This window comes from Nilaparvata lugens, chromosome X, assembly GCF_014356525.2.
Source record: "Nilaparvata lugens isolate BPH chromosome X, ASM1435652v1, whole genome shotgun sequence".
Taxonomy (NCBI): domain Eukaryota; kingdom Metazoa; phylum Arthropoda; class Insecta; order Hemiptera; family Delphacidae; genus Nilaparvata; species Nilaparvata lugens.
Window position 1 is genome coordinate 20,181,960 of NC_052518.1, and position 16,689 is coordinate 20,198,648.

General features: G+C 31.6%; 3 protein-coding genes across 3 annotated transcripts in view; 1 reads left to right on the forward strand and 2 right to left on the reverse strand.

The window, feature by feature from the left end:
* The window catches only part of LOC111052493 (glycogen [starch] synthase), a 49,349-nt gene extending 46,259 nt beyond the window's left edge, over positions 1 to 3,090 (reverse strand). Inside the window, exon 1 of the mRNA XM_022339188.2 lies at positions 2,882 to 3,090. The gene's annotated coding sequence lies outside the window, so the exon portion shown is untranslated. The remainder of the gene's footprint in view (positions 1 to 2,881) is intronic.
* On the reverse strand, positions 747 to 1,190 carry LOC120354523. The gene has a single exon (XM_039441850.1). The coding sequence runs from the start codon at positions 1,188 to 1,190 to the stop codon at positions 747 to 749; it is 444 nt and encodes a 147-aa protein (XP_039297784.1).
* Positions 3,091 to 7,604: 4,514 nt separating the features above from the next.
* LOC111052494 (fatty acid synthase) overlaps positions 7,605 to 16,689 on the forward strand; it is a 65,345-nt gene continuing 56,260 nt past the window's right edge. The window contains exons 1-3 of the mRNA XM_022339189.2: positions 7,605 to 7,761; positions 13,644 to 13,845; positions 16,132 to 16,284. Coding sequence (XP_022194881.2) covers positions 13,644 to 13,845; positions 16,132 to 16,284 — 355 coding nt within the window. The 5' untranslated portion in view covers positions 7,605 to 7,761. The remainder of the gene's footprint in view (positions 7,762 to 13,643; positions 13,846 to 16,131; positions 16,285 to 16,689) is intronic.

Below are 16,689 nucleotides of genomic sequence, written 5' to 3' on the forward strand. Positions count from 1 at the left end.
CGTAAGTCCTGATTTATACAGCTTTAGAATGGAGATTTTACTAAAATTTATAGAGTAGGAGCGCATACTATAACTTTATACAGTACTTGGATCATTATTAAAAAGTTCGAGAAAGAAGTAGTGTCTGCCTTTTGCTCTTTCTCAATAATTTTTATAATGTGTGAATTATCAAATACAATTTTGGGTCTTGATCTATTATGAATAGCAATGTTGTAGTATGCATTTTTATTAGTATTAAATTAATTAGTATTCAAAGGATCTTGTATTCTTGAGGCATGGTTGAAGCTGTAGTAGGGTCTTTCAATAAATACATTTGACATTTTCCAAACAATAGCAAACACAATAGAGTAGTTTTTTTAAAGAAGGAAAGAAACGCAAATGAGTTGATTAAGATTGTCAAAGATTGTGAAATGTGGAGAATATGAAATAATCTTATAAATTTATTTGAAACTCCCAACATCATATTCTCATCTTTTCAAAACTGTTCTATCAGGTTTTCAATACTTTTTGTTTTTGGTACTAAATAATAATTATTATTAACAAGGAATTACTGTGATTTTGATGTCAGTTTCATATAATAGATTTACGTCCAGTTTGAATTGTCAGTTCTGAATAGTGCGTGAAATTATCTGTTCAAAATTCTCCAGTTTTATTCAAAATTTTGGATTTTTGAATAACAATTTTCAATTCTATGGAATTTAGTTATTTATCTTCTTCTTCTTCTTCTTTATCCTCGCCACTTCCCGTTATGCGGGGTCGGCTTTACCAATCCTGAGGCGCCATTCCTTTCGATTATAGGCATCGTTTGTAGAAAGATCCAAATTTGTCATGTCCTTCTGGACATTCGTCATCCAGGTAGTTTTTGGCCTACCTCTTTTTCTTGTTTGTTTAGCCATGGAGAGGAACTTTTTCACCACGTGATCGTCGGGTCCTCGCATAACATGACCATACCATCTCAGCCTGGACTCTTTAAGTTTTTCAGCAATAGGCGCTACCTTAAAACTGCCACGTACATGTTCATTACGGATTTTATCTTTAAGGGTAACTCCTCCTGACCACCGCAGCATGCGCATTTCCTTAGTATGAAGCTTTTGCTCATGTGTTTTCAACGAAGCCCATGTTCCGCCTCCATAAAGTAAAACCGGTCGTATGCATGTTTTGTAGACCCTGCCTTTTGTTCTAATGGGCATTCTTGGATCACAAAGGACACCTGTTAACTAGCGCCATCTGTTCCATGCCATGGAATTTAGTTATTTATGATATATCTATTTTTTATTGAAGGATATTTTGTTTTTTGAAGTGTAATTTTTTGATAGTAGTTTGTGATAGTGGAAGTGATAGTAGCTTGAATTAGATTTTGATTGTTGTATAAATTTGAAAAGGGACAGTTTTGAGCATGAGCATATTGTGCCTCCTCATATAAGTGTAATAGTTGTACATGACTGAATAAATAAATGAATACAAGTTGCTAATTTTTTAAAATATATTTGACCAAATTTGTTACAATTTTTCATATTATAACTCCTATATCCTTGAAAGCGCTTATTGGGGGGATATATGGTGGGTTTGTTTAATATTTTTTTGATCAACTTCAAATCAATTATAAAACAAACCCACCATATAAACAAACAAACCCCCCAATAAGCGCTTTCAAGGATAGAAGTGTTATGACAGTATGACAACTTTATATGTTGAGCGCGTTTAAATACTTTTGTAGATACAGATAATATTTCACTAGAAAGAATAATGAAAGCCATAGGACTAGGTATAATGTTTAAAAATACAGATGTATTCGCAAGCAAATAATTTATACAGCCCCAAAGCTCATTAATTCCATGCCAATAAGACTAATCATAGAGGTACCAAGGAAACCCGTTTCAAATTATAAAGAATATCAATAAATGGATAACTGAGAGTCATTACTAACTGAGAGGATTTATGTTGTTTAGACAATAAAAATTGAATAAATTGTCGTTATATATTTAATTTAATTTATGGTTTCCTCGTTTCATATACTGATATATTTCTCCTTCAAATGTAAATTGTAACTACTTATATCTATTTTATGTACACACAAATTTCAATCATTCCAGTTCTAATTAGGTAGGTATAGATTACCAAAGGATGGAAATGTGCTACTCCTTCATTTCGTTTCCATATTTCTACCTCATGCCTGAAGGAGCAATTCCCTAGCGACGACTCTACTATTCTGGCCGTGCGGCTGTTATTAGTTCCTATACATTTTCTATTAGTTCCTATACAGTTCCTTTTGTAGGGGTCGTTTATTCCTTATGGTATGTAGGTGTGCTCGTCGAAAAAATCGTCCAGGCTGTAGTATGGTCTATTGCTTAAGTTTCCTGATGAAGGCCTTCCTGTCTTGGATACTTTTCAGGCTAGATGGCAGCAGGTTGTAGAGGTGAGGCCCAGTGTACATAGGGGACCTACTGTACTTCTGGAGTCTGTGCTGAGGGAGGTCTATGTTCAGTCTATTTCTAGTGTTGTAACTGTGTCGGTCCAATCTGAGCACTTGGGTTGATTTCTTCATTTGGAGATAATAGATTCCAGGTTGAACAATGATATAACTGTGAGGATTTTACGAAGAGGGCGTAGTCCCTTCAGCCCATTCGAGAGAATACATAAGTTGTGATTTTAATAGAATTCTCCTAATTTGCAATTATGCAAAAGATTGTACAAAAAATAGGTATAACCTCAAATGCCACACTGTCAAAATAAATTTTGGAGACGGAAAATTATTGAGCTAAATAACATGAATAAGTCACTTTTAACATTGACTGTGAACATTGAGTTGAAAACATACAAGTACAGTAATAACTTTAGTTAAATCTTTAAAACTCATAATTAGTAATAGAATGTTACAAACCAGTTTATTATGTTATCTTGTAATTTTGCCTCGCAACGAACTCACTCAGCCACCATATACTTGAAAATCACAAACTTTATTTTAACCTTCCTCAAATAACTAATTCACTGAGCTCTGAACTGAAGAATCCAATCAATAAAAACATTATTTACTTTTAGTTTAGTTTTCAACAGAGTTTTACACTTTGAAGGTCACGCTTCTTTTTTTCCCTTACCAGCAATCAGTGATGCCAACTCTTGAACCAACTTCTCCCAGCTGAACAGCAGCACCTGTTGGGCATTTTTGTCTATTTGTTTGAAACTTGAACGCGCGAGGTTTGAAATGTCGTAGTTTATTAAGATCTTGGTAGAACCAAAATACTATGTTTAAAAAAATTCAGAACTGTAGGATCATCATTAATAAACATAATTAAGTAATCATAATTATTTCAACACATACGTGACGCCTTTTGGTGCAAGGCATGAAGCATCATCATTCATATTCATCAAACAGACTGTAAATCACATACATGGTTACGAAAGCTTGGAATCTGTTTTTTTTTGGGGGGGGGGGAAATTACACTCTGTAAATGTCGTAGCAGTGAACAAGCACTTATATAGGCTGTTATTGGCAGTGTTGCAGTAATGCAGTTGCAGACTATCTTACAAGAAAATTTGGTTGCAACTTCCATATCCCAGATCCCATTATCCATACCATATTACACCCATTACTGTACCAAGGAAACCCTTCCCGGTCTAGCAAGAAAGTTACATCACAAAAATAAAAATAATATAATGCACTGATCAGAGAAAATTATGGTCATTATGGTGTAGAGCTGATAAAGGGAGTGTACCTTCTGTAGATGTGAACTGGTACCAGATAGCTATCCCATATGGTCGGTCGTATCAGTTCTGCTTCTGTCGTCTGCATTCAAAAAGATGGTTTCGGAAAGCAAACAAGACGTGATTCATTTCTTCAATATTGTCTTCTAATTCTAAACCAAATTAAATTAATCAACGAATTCACTACTCGTAAGTCGTAGGCTAAGTCTATTTATAATTTATTCATATTTTGTTGTTAGTTGATGCATCTAAACTTGTATCGACGTTTCTAATATTATTATGATGTAGCAAATAGGCCTAAAGGTAGTGGTGACGCTGCAAATGTGAAAGAAAATTATTATGCATAGCCTATATTTTTATTTTTAGTTGCTGTATCTTATTAACTTATGCACTTTTTTATATTGAACTAATTTTACTGAGGAGTTCTTTCATTCAATTGGAAAAATATACAATTAAAGAATTAAAAAGGCTAAATTAAAACGAGTGTTTTCCCAAAGTTGAATAAAGTTAACGGTAGCCTAATTTTTGTAAAAGCCCCGATACCTAAAAGTTAATCGGTCAAAATTATAATCCAACTTGAAGGGAGATACTAAAGGCATTTTCCTTATGCTGCTTCCATCCTAAATTTAATCCTAACAGTATGGAGGTCGATGAAGAGAAGAATAATTGAAAAAATATTATTCATCCCAATGAGATAAACGACGCTTGTTGCAATGTTTTGGCCTACACTGGCCCGGTTTTTTTTCAATCAATTCCTACAGTTGAATTAAAAGATCTTTTGACTTGGAGGGTTATGCGGAGCAGAGAAAGGTATAGCGGCCGCAATGTTGCCGTACTAGAACGGACAGCATTCTGTAGTCTTTAGTGAGTGATCAACACTTCATGATACGCATACCTAGTTTCCTCTTTGAAAGCACTGTATCTACTAAGCATGTTTTGACAACTTGGCAACCGTGCTTGTTCCAATGACTTTATTCATCAATCTTATTGACTGAACTTATTCTCCTTATTTCTGCTCTTATAATTCAACAATGGTCTGGTGAGCTAGGTGAGCAGAAACAAATCGTGAAAAACCATCGGTTCTTAGGTGATTGTTCACACGTTGGCAGACTGAAAATGTGTGATCACACTACCATGGCTGTATATTATTTTTTGTTCAGATGCCCGGATATTAATTAGAAAGCAGTGCTCAACTTTCACTTGGCCTTAAATTCATACCCATTTGTATTTGAATTGATTTGAAAAAAATGTCAATACAAATAGACAGAAAGTTACAACATATTCATGTTATTCAGAGTTATACAAATTCAGGTTGTAATTGGATTAAAATATCGTTTAAAATATTCAATATTTATCATTAAAAATTCAATTTATGTATAAATGATCATCCACTATCTAGCATGAATTTGTCACAAAATATAAAATAGAAGAAACACGAATCTCTAGTAATTGTGGCATTGACGAAAATAGAATTTTATCAGCTGCTGCAGCTGTAGAAATAATATAAATGTGCTAAAAATATAAGAAAACTTGTCATCTTCAACTATTATAAGTGAACTGATAAGAGCCACAGACAAATCAAATCATACAATTATATTATTGTATTTGTAAAATCATTAAACTGTATCTTTACTCTATCTACTGTATGTGATAGCTGCCAAGAGCTGTCACAACTTATGATGAACAGTGCTGAACTCTACTATGATTTCGTATTGTATTTATAAATACTAGCCTAACTTTGGCGAAGCTCTATATTGAGGTCCACGTTATGATGGCAGCGGAGAAAGATAGGAGAACAGCGTTGCCGATTTTAGGCTTTGTCACCGCCTTCTACATAGGAGGATAGCTGATACCAGTGTTACTGATGTCATATTAACTGTTCATTTCTTATTTAAAATAATCAATCATATTTTATTCGCCAAGAAAATGTATTTATCAATGATCTAATGATGATTTTCAATGATTGAGATTAAATATTTACAAATTCAATGTGTCAGTTATTATTATTATTATTTTAGTTATAATTGATATTTCGAATGCAAAATCACTTCCAAACTAATAAGAGGGTGCAATAGGTGTCAGATGATACTGTTTCCATAATTGAATTACATCATTAACAAGCTAAAATCTGATTGGAAAGTTTCCAAGATGAGGACTTTATCAAAGGGTAGAGCATATTCTCAAGTATGTTTCTTTGTGGGATGCATAAAACAAATAGAAGGGAAAAAATGCACGGATTAGACTTAGAACTGAAAACAATCGTTATTACTAGCTGTAATCATCTTACTAATATTCATCCATATCAGTTCAGTCTTGGTCCGGAGGCAAATGTTTCAAAGAGAGGACACCATGAGCTCTCAGGTTATTTAGAAATCTACCCTTAAACTGTGATGAACAGTATATTGTAAAATAAATTGGAAAACTTGGATATTTTCTCAATAAACTAAGACATCATTAATTGACATAGGTCTATAGCATCGTTGAAGCTATTCCAAAGCTCGAAATTACATCGAAAACGTATAATTTTGAAATTATATTACAACTCTTGAAAAAATAGCCTATGTATCAAGAATAACTGAAAATAATGTTTTCATTAAACTATATATTATAGCCTGCATTCTGTACATATTTTGTAACAAGACAATAACATAAAGGCCACTACACACCGCCGTAGCGTAGCTTCAAATACGTCTTTTGATAGACGTAACCGTCGTATCTAATAATGCTAAACTAAATTACACCGGTTTGAAAATTGATAGATTGATTAACATTAGCGTTGTCTACGTCTTTCAAACACAAATTTCAAGCTACGCTATGGCGGTGTGTGATGGCCATATCAGGTGTAATTTTTAAACATGATAGGAATCACAGCATTAGTTATATTTGTTTTTTTTTATATCAAATCATTCATTTACTGTGCACTATTGTAAAAATAGCAATTATTTTTATCAATAAACTTTGATTTGTTCTTTTTTGGAACAGGGTTGATTAATTGAAAAACGGATAATAGAGATTTTCTCCAGAAGTAGCTGGAAATAGTCATTGAATTTTTTTACCAAATAATAAATGTATGCATGCAGGATGAAGCAGTGCAGGATGCAGATGCAAATGCTGGATGGGAGAATAAAAGGAACAAAGAGAAGATGTCACGCTGGTTACAGAAAGAAAGGAGGAAATACTTAAATCCACAGGGTGTGAAAAAATGTGACGAGTTTGAGGTAGAGACGGAAAAGTCAAAGGGATGACTGGAGGCGGAGCTGAGGAGTCCAAGGTCCAATAAGAGCTATAGCTCTCCGTAAGTAAGAAAGATATTTTTTATATATCTCACATGTAGTTTTACTTATTTTTCATTCAGTACAAGTTTCAGAACTTTTAGAAAGTAACAACTGCCTCAAGCCTAAAACTAACTATCCCAACCTCTACAACAGTCCAAATGTAGTTTATGGGTTAAATTTTTATTTACATGAATATGAATTCAACCACTTACAAACAATGATAGATTAATTTCAGTTATCAAATTGCTGAAAAATGCTTCTGGTGGGGGAAAGCCTTCAAATACAAACAAAGCTACTCTAGTGGCAAGACATCTTTCATTTGAATACTTTCATAGCCATGAGTATCGTTTCAGCAGATAACTTTAAAACTGAATTTGGCTTGATTTTATCCTGATTTCTGAAGCTTTTTTCTGGAACAAATCAATGCACATGTGCATTGAGGCTTTCCGAAAAGAATCGATGCTTTCTAAAAAATATTTTTCCACAAAGGTCGAGTTATTCCAGTTTTTTGTCAATAAAATGAATAGAAACAATGGATATCTGATGGGTTTCGAATAATTGATCATGTTTGTATGGACGTATACAGTCATACGATTATTAGAGGGGGCAACTGGCAATGTCAGGGCTTTTGTTCTGTGGGTAAGCGTGGGAACAAGAGTTTGTTAAAAACTAGGAGCGCAGGCTGCGACTTCTAGTTGGTTGCTTCTTGTCTGGATAGTACTGTATGTGTCATTAGTGTAAACCACCTGAGTTCATACTTCACATCATCCACATCACAGCAAGAGTAAGTACCACCGTTCACAATTGCTTGCTGTCATTCAATTCGAATTTTCCCTGTTGTTTTGAACGATAATATTATTGTACTGACGTTCAAACTACAGGAAGAAATCAACATTTTACTAGAAAAAATATTATTTTTTATTGTTATGTCATTAAAAAAAGTATATCATAGTATGAGTATTATTTGAGGCAAATTTTCTTGTTGAAGGATCAATCCTAATCAGTTGACTGAAATTTTTACCTTTACTCAACACTTTTTGTTATTACATGAATTTTTTAATGAGTTATAACAAAAGATAATATAAGGCTAACTCCTTTAATTCAAGTTCTCAATATTAAAACTGACTTGATCCAACTATAGAAGACAAGCCTTATAGGTAGTATTTCCAATAACAAATTAATAATTCCCAATATGACAGAGAGAGATCCCATTTATACAAACATGAACTTAAAATTAAATTACACTAAAAAAAAATAAAACTATGAATAAGTAGTTTTTTAGATATTTTTTTGACTTGAGCCAGCTGCAGAAATAATCTTACATAATCGTATAATTGCATTTTACGTATTTATTCCAATAACAAATTCATAACCACATTACACTAGAACTGATAGTTATTTAATTTATTTAGTCGTTAATCTAATTGAAAACAGAGTTTGTCATAGATATGATTTGAAATTTGGGAAATCTTTACTCTCTTAAAAGTAGTTTGAACGATATTTGAGTTCCAGATTGTTAAAATAAAACATGTAATTGTATTTTCATAGATTCAACGTGACTCATTGTAGAAATATTTCTTCAAGCCAGATTTATTTTTTCCAAGCTACACATAGGCTACGCATAGGAAATGTTAAACAAGACCAATTTTCATAGAGCATGCAATTAATTATGGGGGAGGATACTCTATTTGAGTTTAAATATTCGTTTCTATCATTTCATGGTATAATCTCCATTCCATACACAATTCAAAAATATTATTTTCTACTTGATGTATGAAAGTGACATAACTTTTATTATTTCATTGACGAAGCGTGTGCAGAAGTATCAGTATGGATAAAGCTTGTCGAAAATTTAAAAAAAAGTTATTATCCTATAATTATTGAGAAAAAAATCAAATTGAAATTTGGTGAGTAATATTATTTTAATAGGATTGAGGCAGTAGAAATGAATTGAGATCATTTGAAAACTTGAAACTTTCAATTAAGTTTGTCGCATGAAAAGTCTCTTCAATTTTGAAACTATTACCGTAATTTCTCCGTTTAATTGCTATGTTGCAGTGAATTGATGGAAAAGTTAATGATAAATGTACCCACATAATTATTTGTTTTCAACATACAGTAAGACTCTGATCTATCCTGATAATAATTTAACTGAATCGCACTATAACCAGATAGATCTCGTTGAAAAATGTTACAATCTTAATAATAAAAAAACATGAAAAGTATAGAATTGTGCTTCGGAAATTTACATGCCTTATAATTCTATTTTCAATTCGCCTATCAATAATCAATAGAAAATGTTTTAAAATGTCACTATTTTGACTGAAAGTCAAAATTGCATATAATTCATCATAAAGGCGGATTCCCACATCAGTTTACGTGCCTATTCATAGTGGCTTGGCTGGTCTGAGTGGAAATAGGCCCATTGGAACTCATGGGATCTATATCTCTACTGCACTGATCATGTACACTGTTTCTCATAATGTGGGTGTCCGCCTCAAGTCAGAGTTTTTGAAAGTCAAGGAAACCGTATTCACCAAATAAGTAGAAACCACTTGATTTTCAGGCTCCTTCTCATCAGATCATCTACTATTCAACATGCAAGTTCCTTTATTGTAGTTAAGTTGAACTTCAGCATAACTAACTTGTAGTTACGTTACACTTCAGCTTAACAAACTTCTAGTAAGTTATACTTGTAGTTACGTTACACTTCAGCTTAACAAACTTCTAGTAAGTTATACTTCAAGCCTGTGAATTAGGTCAACATTCTAAATGACAGTGTACGACTTCTTGCGTCTTTATCAGTTGATTTACAAATGAATAATGTATTAGTAGATGATTCCGTTATGAATTGAGTGAATTACAAGGTGCTTATTATAATATCACATTACTAGTTATGCGAAGTAAGTGAATAATTTTATATTCAGCCATATTCGTGCCCAGTGCACGATTGACAATGATTGACAATTTTAAAAATTGTATTTAATTTAATTTATTGGAAATATCATTACGTTTAAATATTTGATTTCCCTTTTGAAGAACTGTATGAAGAGGTTCGTGGTCTCTCATGAATCTACACTTTTTGTTTGATTTATTGAGACTAATAAATGGTAAAAATAATATTTGGACAATCTAAGACAAAATTAGGAAATTGGAGAAGTTTTGGGCAACAGCCTGTTTTTTCTTTTCCGACTACTGTATTGTTTACTCTATCCAATAAATAAATAAATAAATATGACAAATACTATTAATTTATAAGCACAAAAAGTTGAGCAATTTTTAGAAGGCTTACTGCTTGAACCCACTAAATATTTTCATGCACTTCCATTTCCTATTTCTTTCTTTTTTCTTTCCAGCTTTCACATTTATAAATTATTCAATATTCCCCATAAACCATTTTTTTCTGTATTGATTTCAATTTTCTTATTATTGTACATTACTGGTAAACCGGGGTGACTTTGTCCCAATTTTGGGGGGTTGAGATTTCAAACCACTTGCAATCAATACTTTAGTTGCAACAAATCTCTTGCAATATTTTTTATTGCATTCTGCATTTGAAGAGTATTTTCCATTATGAAAAGTTCATATTTATCTCCACTTTTACAAAGATATATTTTTTTAAATTAAGAGACAATGTCAACCAGGGGTTGTGGTGACTTTGTCTCAAAATATATGGAAAAAAGTTCATTTTCAAGAGTTAGACAAAGTGAAACCAACTATTAACCTTTAAAATAAATAATGACATTGAAAACAAATGAAATCCACTTCAAAAAAATATCACAAGTTCTTTTTTGAAAAATATTTCAGTTTCTGTTGTCTAAAGATCTTTTTTTGCGTCGAGGCATGTTGGCTCCAGCTGCAGAATCAGCTAAAAAAGAATATTAAGATCGTATTAATCTCAAGCAAGGTGAAATTTTGTTTTATTAGGTACAATACATGATTTTTATTTTATTATGAATTGTATTTGCCTCAAATCCTTCATAATATCACAATTTTTATACTGGGACAAAGTCACCCCAAGTTCAACCTAAAAGTGACCTTGTTGTATTCAACTAGTAAAAGAACCCTAACCAGCTCAACTATGGATATTGTAGGTATAAAAATTGAAATATAATATAAAGGCCTAAATAACATGTACTCACTGATATCATAAGTCTTTAAGAAATAAGTTTTCTAGTAGGAAGTTTTCCGACGACTAAATCACAAGAAGGAGCAAGCAGTTTGGTTTTATGTCGATAATTCAACTAATATATCGAAATTCGACAAGATATCGATTGTAGAACCTTGACAATGATCAAGGCTACGGCTTTCAATGTTGAACATCGATTTTGGATAACTGAGATTGGAGATAAACTGATTTGAATATTTTTCCGCGAGGTGGGACAAGGTCAAATTTGAATTGACTTCGGATTCCTCTAGATCAGAAATGAAATATATTTCAATAACCGAATTCACTACATTCAACTTTTTCCACTTGAAGTTGAATTAATTTGAGATGAACTTGAATTTATATGAATGAATTTAATCAATTGTTCATTCATCCTAGTCCTATGGAACCTTTAAGAGTTTGTATTGGTAACTTAGTCCTTTAATATATTTCATTTTGCCTAGAGATCCATCAGTGGGATCTTATTCTAATTCTTATTCATTCACAATATTGATAGCCCTATTTTCAAATATAATATTGCTCAATATTATTCTCATTTACATTCTTCAATGTTGATATAAATAGAATAAAACTACCGGAAACTTCAAAATGAATAAGATGAATGCTTTTCACTCATTATAAAAGCACCTTCCCTCATTAAATATTATACACGTGAGAATCTGTGAATGCACACATTTGCATATTGTAATTCATATTGAAGCATCCTTTACATACGTTTCAATCAATCCATATTCATTTATTCATTAATTCTCGCTCAACTTTCGTGTGACCTTGTCTTTGTCACTTGTAACCCCTATCATTACAGGAAGAATGAATAATATCGTTGAATTCGCCTATCGTGGTTGTTGAGAAATCTGATCAATAATTTTTTGTCACATAGATTTATTCTTAAAGCGTTCACCATTATAGATATTCAAATCAATTTGATTGGAGAATAAGGAAAAAAATATTAGACTAACATTCTTATCCGTGAGTCTATACATTATAATTCTTGCAGTCCTGGGCCTATTAAAAAGTGACTTATATTTTATCTCACTTTGTACAAAGGTCTTTCTGTAGTCTAGCCGCTGTGTTCGAATCGATACAAGTTTGTTGGAGTAGCAAAATGTGTGTCGTTTCTTATACTTTATAATCAATATTCATTTACTCAGATTGTGACTAAATCTAGTCTGTGACTAGTTGAAAATTCAAGATAATAGAATATGTCTCATACAATGTAAATTCTAAACTGAGAATAGTTTCGAATGTACTCAATTCTAGATTATAGCTACCCATTTCTCTTGATAATTATCTCATTTCCCAAGCTCGCTCTTGATCTTTCATAGAATTATATCCTGATGTTATGCCTTTGGCATGATATTGATATTATAAAAATTGATTTTTGCAATGCATTCCAAGTAGTTGAATGTATTTGTAATTGTATAATAAATAAAATAAATAATGCAAATGAATTAAATCCTTCGTACCTAAATCTTCTCCTTTTCCAAGCTCGAGTTTGTTCTTTTGGGGGGAGTTAATTGTTATATCCTTTAGTCCGATGTTGTATTCTGTTGTTGTAAAATCGTAATTGATCATATAAGAACAGAATAGAACATCAGGAGCCAGTGCCTTTTGCGTTGCTTTTTATATCGTTCTTTGTATTAATTTCTCAAGTATATTTCCACTTCATTAAAGGAAAATTCTCAAGCAGCATGCTCAGTGGCAATACCTGAAAAACTAGTAAAAATAAACCCAAGCTGCGGCCCGTTTCGTAAAACTCACAAGTTACTTATTCACCTATATTTTTTTATGACATTGTTTCAAATGCAATCTCGTGGTGCGTCTACTATACGGTAACATAATAACGAACTTGTTACTTTGGAAATGTCATATGCTTCTATAGTGACTAACTTGTTACTTTTGGAGAACATCATGCATGTGTTTTTATAGTGATATAATATTATTCCTCAATCCTCAATCATCTTTCACTAGATAATCTATAATTTCATGATTCACTATAAAAAAATCAGATCCACATGAATAATTAAGCATATAGAAAAGCATAAATTTTCTACCTCCTCGAGATGTGGAAATTCTTGTCAGTTTTCCGTATTATAACCGGTTACCCTATTAAAAAATTAATCGAATTTAAAAAAAATAATAGGTGAACGTCACTGAAAATGAAATCACATATGTTACAGGAAGGGATTTTGACATTACAGTAGAGACAGATGAATTTTGTTTAAAAATCAGAGTAAATTTTGTTTCAGAGTAATTTTGTTTTAAAATAAAAATAAAAAAGTATGCTTTAATGTAACAGTGAATATGTAACTTGTGGATTTTTTGAAATGGGCCCCTGGTAGCAGATAAACTATTGAGTATACACAGCGAAGTTTTTGTAGTACAAATTATTCTGTATAATTGTGAATGGCTCATCTTTGCAGTGCATGTTTTCAGTTTATTGCATTAGCAGTTTTGTGAGGATTGAAGTAAATAAATTGATAACTTAATTTCCACAGATGACGTCATCACCTGCCCCCAACCAGTGCAGTGAGGCATTGACAGCTGGCAGAAAGCTGGCTCAGCCACTTGATGGTGATGAGATAGTCATCACAGGATTGGCTGGATTCTTTCCGGACTCAGCCAATGTCCGCGACTTTCAAGAAAAATTGTTCGATAAAGTCGATCTTATCTCGGACGATGACCGTCGTTGGAAACTTGGTAAGTGATGTTCTCACAATACATCGATTGAATAAAATCTAGCATATAGTTCATTCCAATTCATTTTCAAGCAAATTCTAGGGTTTCAGTCAGCTGTATCTTTATACAGCTAGAACCAATGACTAGTTACCAGTCATTTGGTACTATTTTTTATTCAATCGACCAATTAATTTAACTCTTCAAATTAATGAATAATCAGGATTAATAATACTTTTTATTCATAGTTGAAAGTTTCATTTTAAAATGATATCAGTCATAAAATACAGAATGATGGGAAATCAATGATAACTCATCATTATTCTTTGGGGAAATTAAATTTCAATTTGAAAGATAAAAGTATCTTTTGAAACGAATCTGATTTTTCTGAAAGGACGTTAGTATAAGACACAAAATGTTGCTGAATTGGTGAAAACTTATCAAATTTTTATTCATTTATTTATTCATAGACAATTGTTCTATATTAACATATTATTCATGTTTTTGAAGAAGATTATTAAATAATACTGGTTATATTTAAATACCAAAGACCATTTGTTAAGTAGTATTCAAGATCATCTTTAACCTGTATTATTATTTTATATAAACACTTTTAAGCAAAAATATGTTTCTAGAATAATTTTTGATAAGAATAGAATTTATTATTTAAATAATGATTTAAAAGTATGTTTAACATCATATATAATCTTGGGAATTATGTCTCACATCTTCGAAAACATAGTAAGGAGTAGGGTAGGCTATATTATATTGTTTCACTCTTTCAAATGATAAAAAGTTGAAAGTTTGTATTGATTCCCCAATTTTTTTTGGGATTGGTCTATGATATTGATATTTAAAATTACCTAAGGAATAAAAAGTGACTCACCAAAAAATATAAAATAGATTTTTATGATGAGGTTCATACAATTTATTTATTGATGGAGAGGTGCAGTATGACACAGAAAAAAAGCCTCACGAAATTCAAATCAACCATTTTCATGATCCCACATATTTCTGGTTCAAGAATTCGAGAAAGACATTCTATGACTTTATAACTGCTCAGTGTTCACAGTCATCTCATTAATAATTTCGGAATAATTATTGTAAGATTGTTCTTAAATAGAAATAGTAATGAAGAATTGTCATGGAATTTTCATATTCTATACTCATAAGTATAATAAGTTTAAATTAAGTGTTTTTATTAGAGTTCATTCTTATCAAATTCAACATTGTCGTTCTGATCAATCTACATAGATTTGTATAAATGTTCCAACCTTTTTTCTTACCGTACTATGTTAGTTATAATCAAGGAGAGGAGAAGTGGAGGGTTTGCCTGTTTTTCCTCTCCCAATCAGTTTAATAATAAGTGCTTGCTTGCCGTACGAATGAATGACTGAATGTGTGTTTGATTAGTCATCCAACAAGACTTGATAAAGAGCACCTGCTCATAAAAATGTGAAAACTGTTGTCAAAACTGTTTTTGAAACGGGTTTAATGTCATCGATGTAGGCATCCGTAATCACCACTTAGAAAAGCAAAGGTCAAAAGTTGCCCTCTAATTTAACTTTCAATGCGAGGGAAAACAATGGAACAATCAAAGCTCGATACCTTCCTAGAAAGACTATCAAATACCTTATATCAGAAATTATTCAAATAGTTTTCTAATGCATTCATAGGAAAAGTGAATGCCGTTGCATTCAATGAAGTTGAATGACATTGGATTGATTAAACTGATAAAAAATATCGAATAGGAGAAAATTAATTCCTTATCTTCATATCCCTCTCTTTAAACCTGTGCCTACAGCTATAACTATAACTCGTTCTATTATTTTGTTTGTCATAGCTTCATATTGAATCTTTTAAATTAGATTAATTCAATGCGTATATAATTTCCAGAATATTTTTAAAATTTCCCTAAAATAGATTGAGAAAATAGTACAAAAAGGATATGTAATGATTAATTGTCATGTAAAGACCCTGCGTGAAGGAAATATTGCAGATACCTAATATTAAAGGCCCATCATTTTTTTACTGTAAAGTGAAACGGCTGCTTTTATTTATTATCATCTAATACTTTGATGCATTTTTTAATTATGATTCGTGATTGTCAATGAAATAAATGAATAAAATAAAGAAATATTTATACCTACAAGATATAACCTGAAAATTAAAACTTTGAGATGTTGAAAAATTAACTTTTATTTTCAAATATCTTTAATAAATTCAATTATAATACATCTTCAATTATTTATCTTCATTATCTGTACTCAATTTTCATGGAATATGTTTTTTATTTGTTCCTCTCCATAGAACATCCGGAAATTCCTCAAAGAACAGGAAAACTCCTAGAAATACGAAAATTCGATGCTGCATTTTTTGGAGTTCATTTCAAACAAGCCCATGTTATGGATCCAATGTGCAGAATGCTTCTCGAGAAAGCATTTGAAGCAGTTTTAGATGCAGGTAAGTTGCTCTGCTGAATAGTTTCTATAATTAAAGATGATAGCTAATCTAAAATCTACTGAATAAAGTGTAAATTAATGTGCCATTTTATAATTGTCTTTACTGAATAACGAAGATACATCAATCAACTGACATGCAGTAAAACATTAACTGAATGATGAGGTATGATCTCTTGGCGAATAAATCCAGTATAGATTTCAAGTAAAATATTTTCTTAATACTGTTTTCATCTCTGATCTAATTTGTTTTGTGATGCAAAAAGCAAAAGCAAGAAATATTGAATTCGCGCGCAGTTCTATAGAAATTTAATTGAGCTGTAAGCTTTGATGAGTATTCTTAGTATCCAAGAAATGCAATAAATGTTTAATATACTACAGAAACACTGTGTTAAGTGAATGAACCTAC

Coding starts and splice junctions, on each gene's coding strand:
- LOC120354523 (XM_039441850.1), bottom strand. CDS start 1,190: ATGCCCATTAGAACAAAAGGCAGGGTCTACAAAACATGCATACGACCG.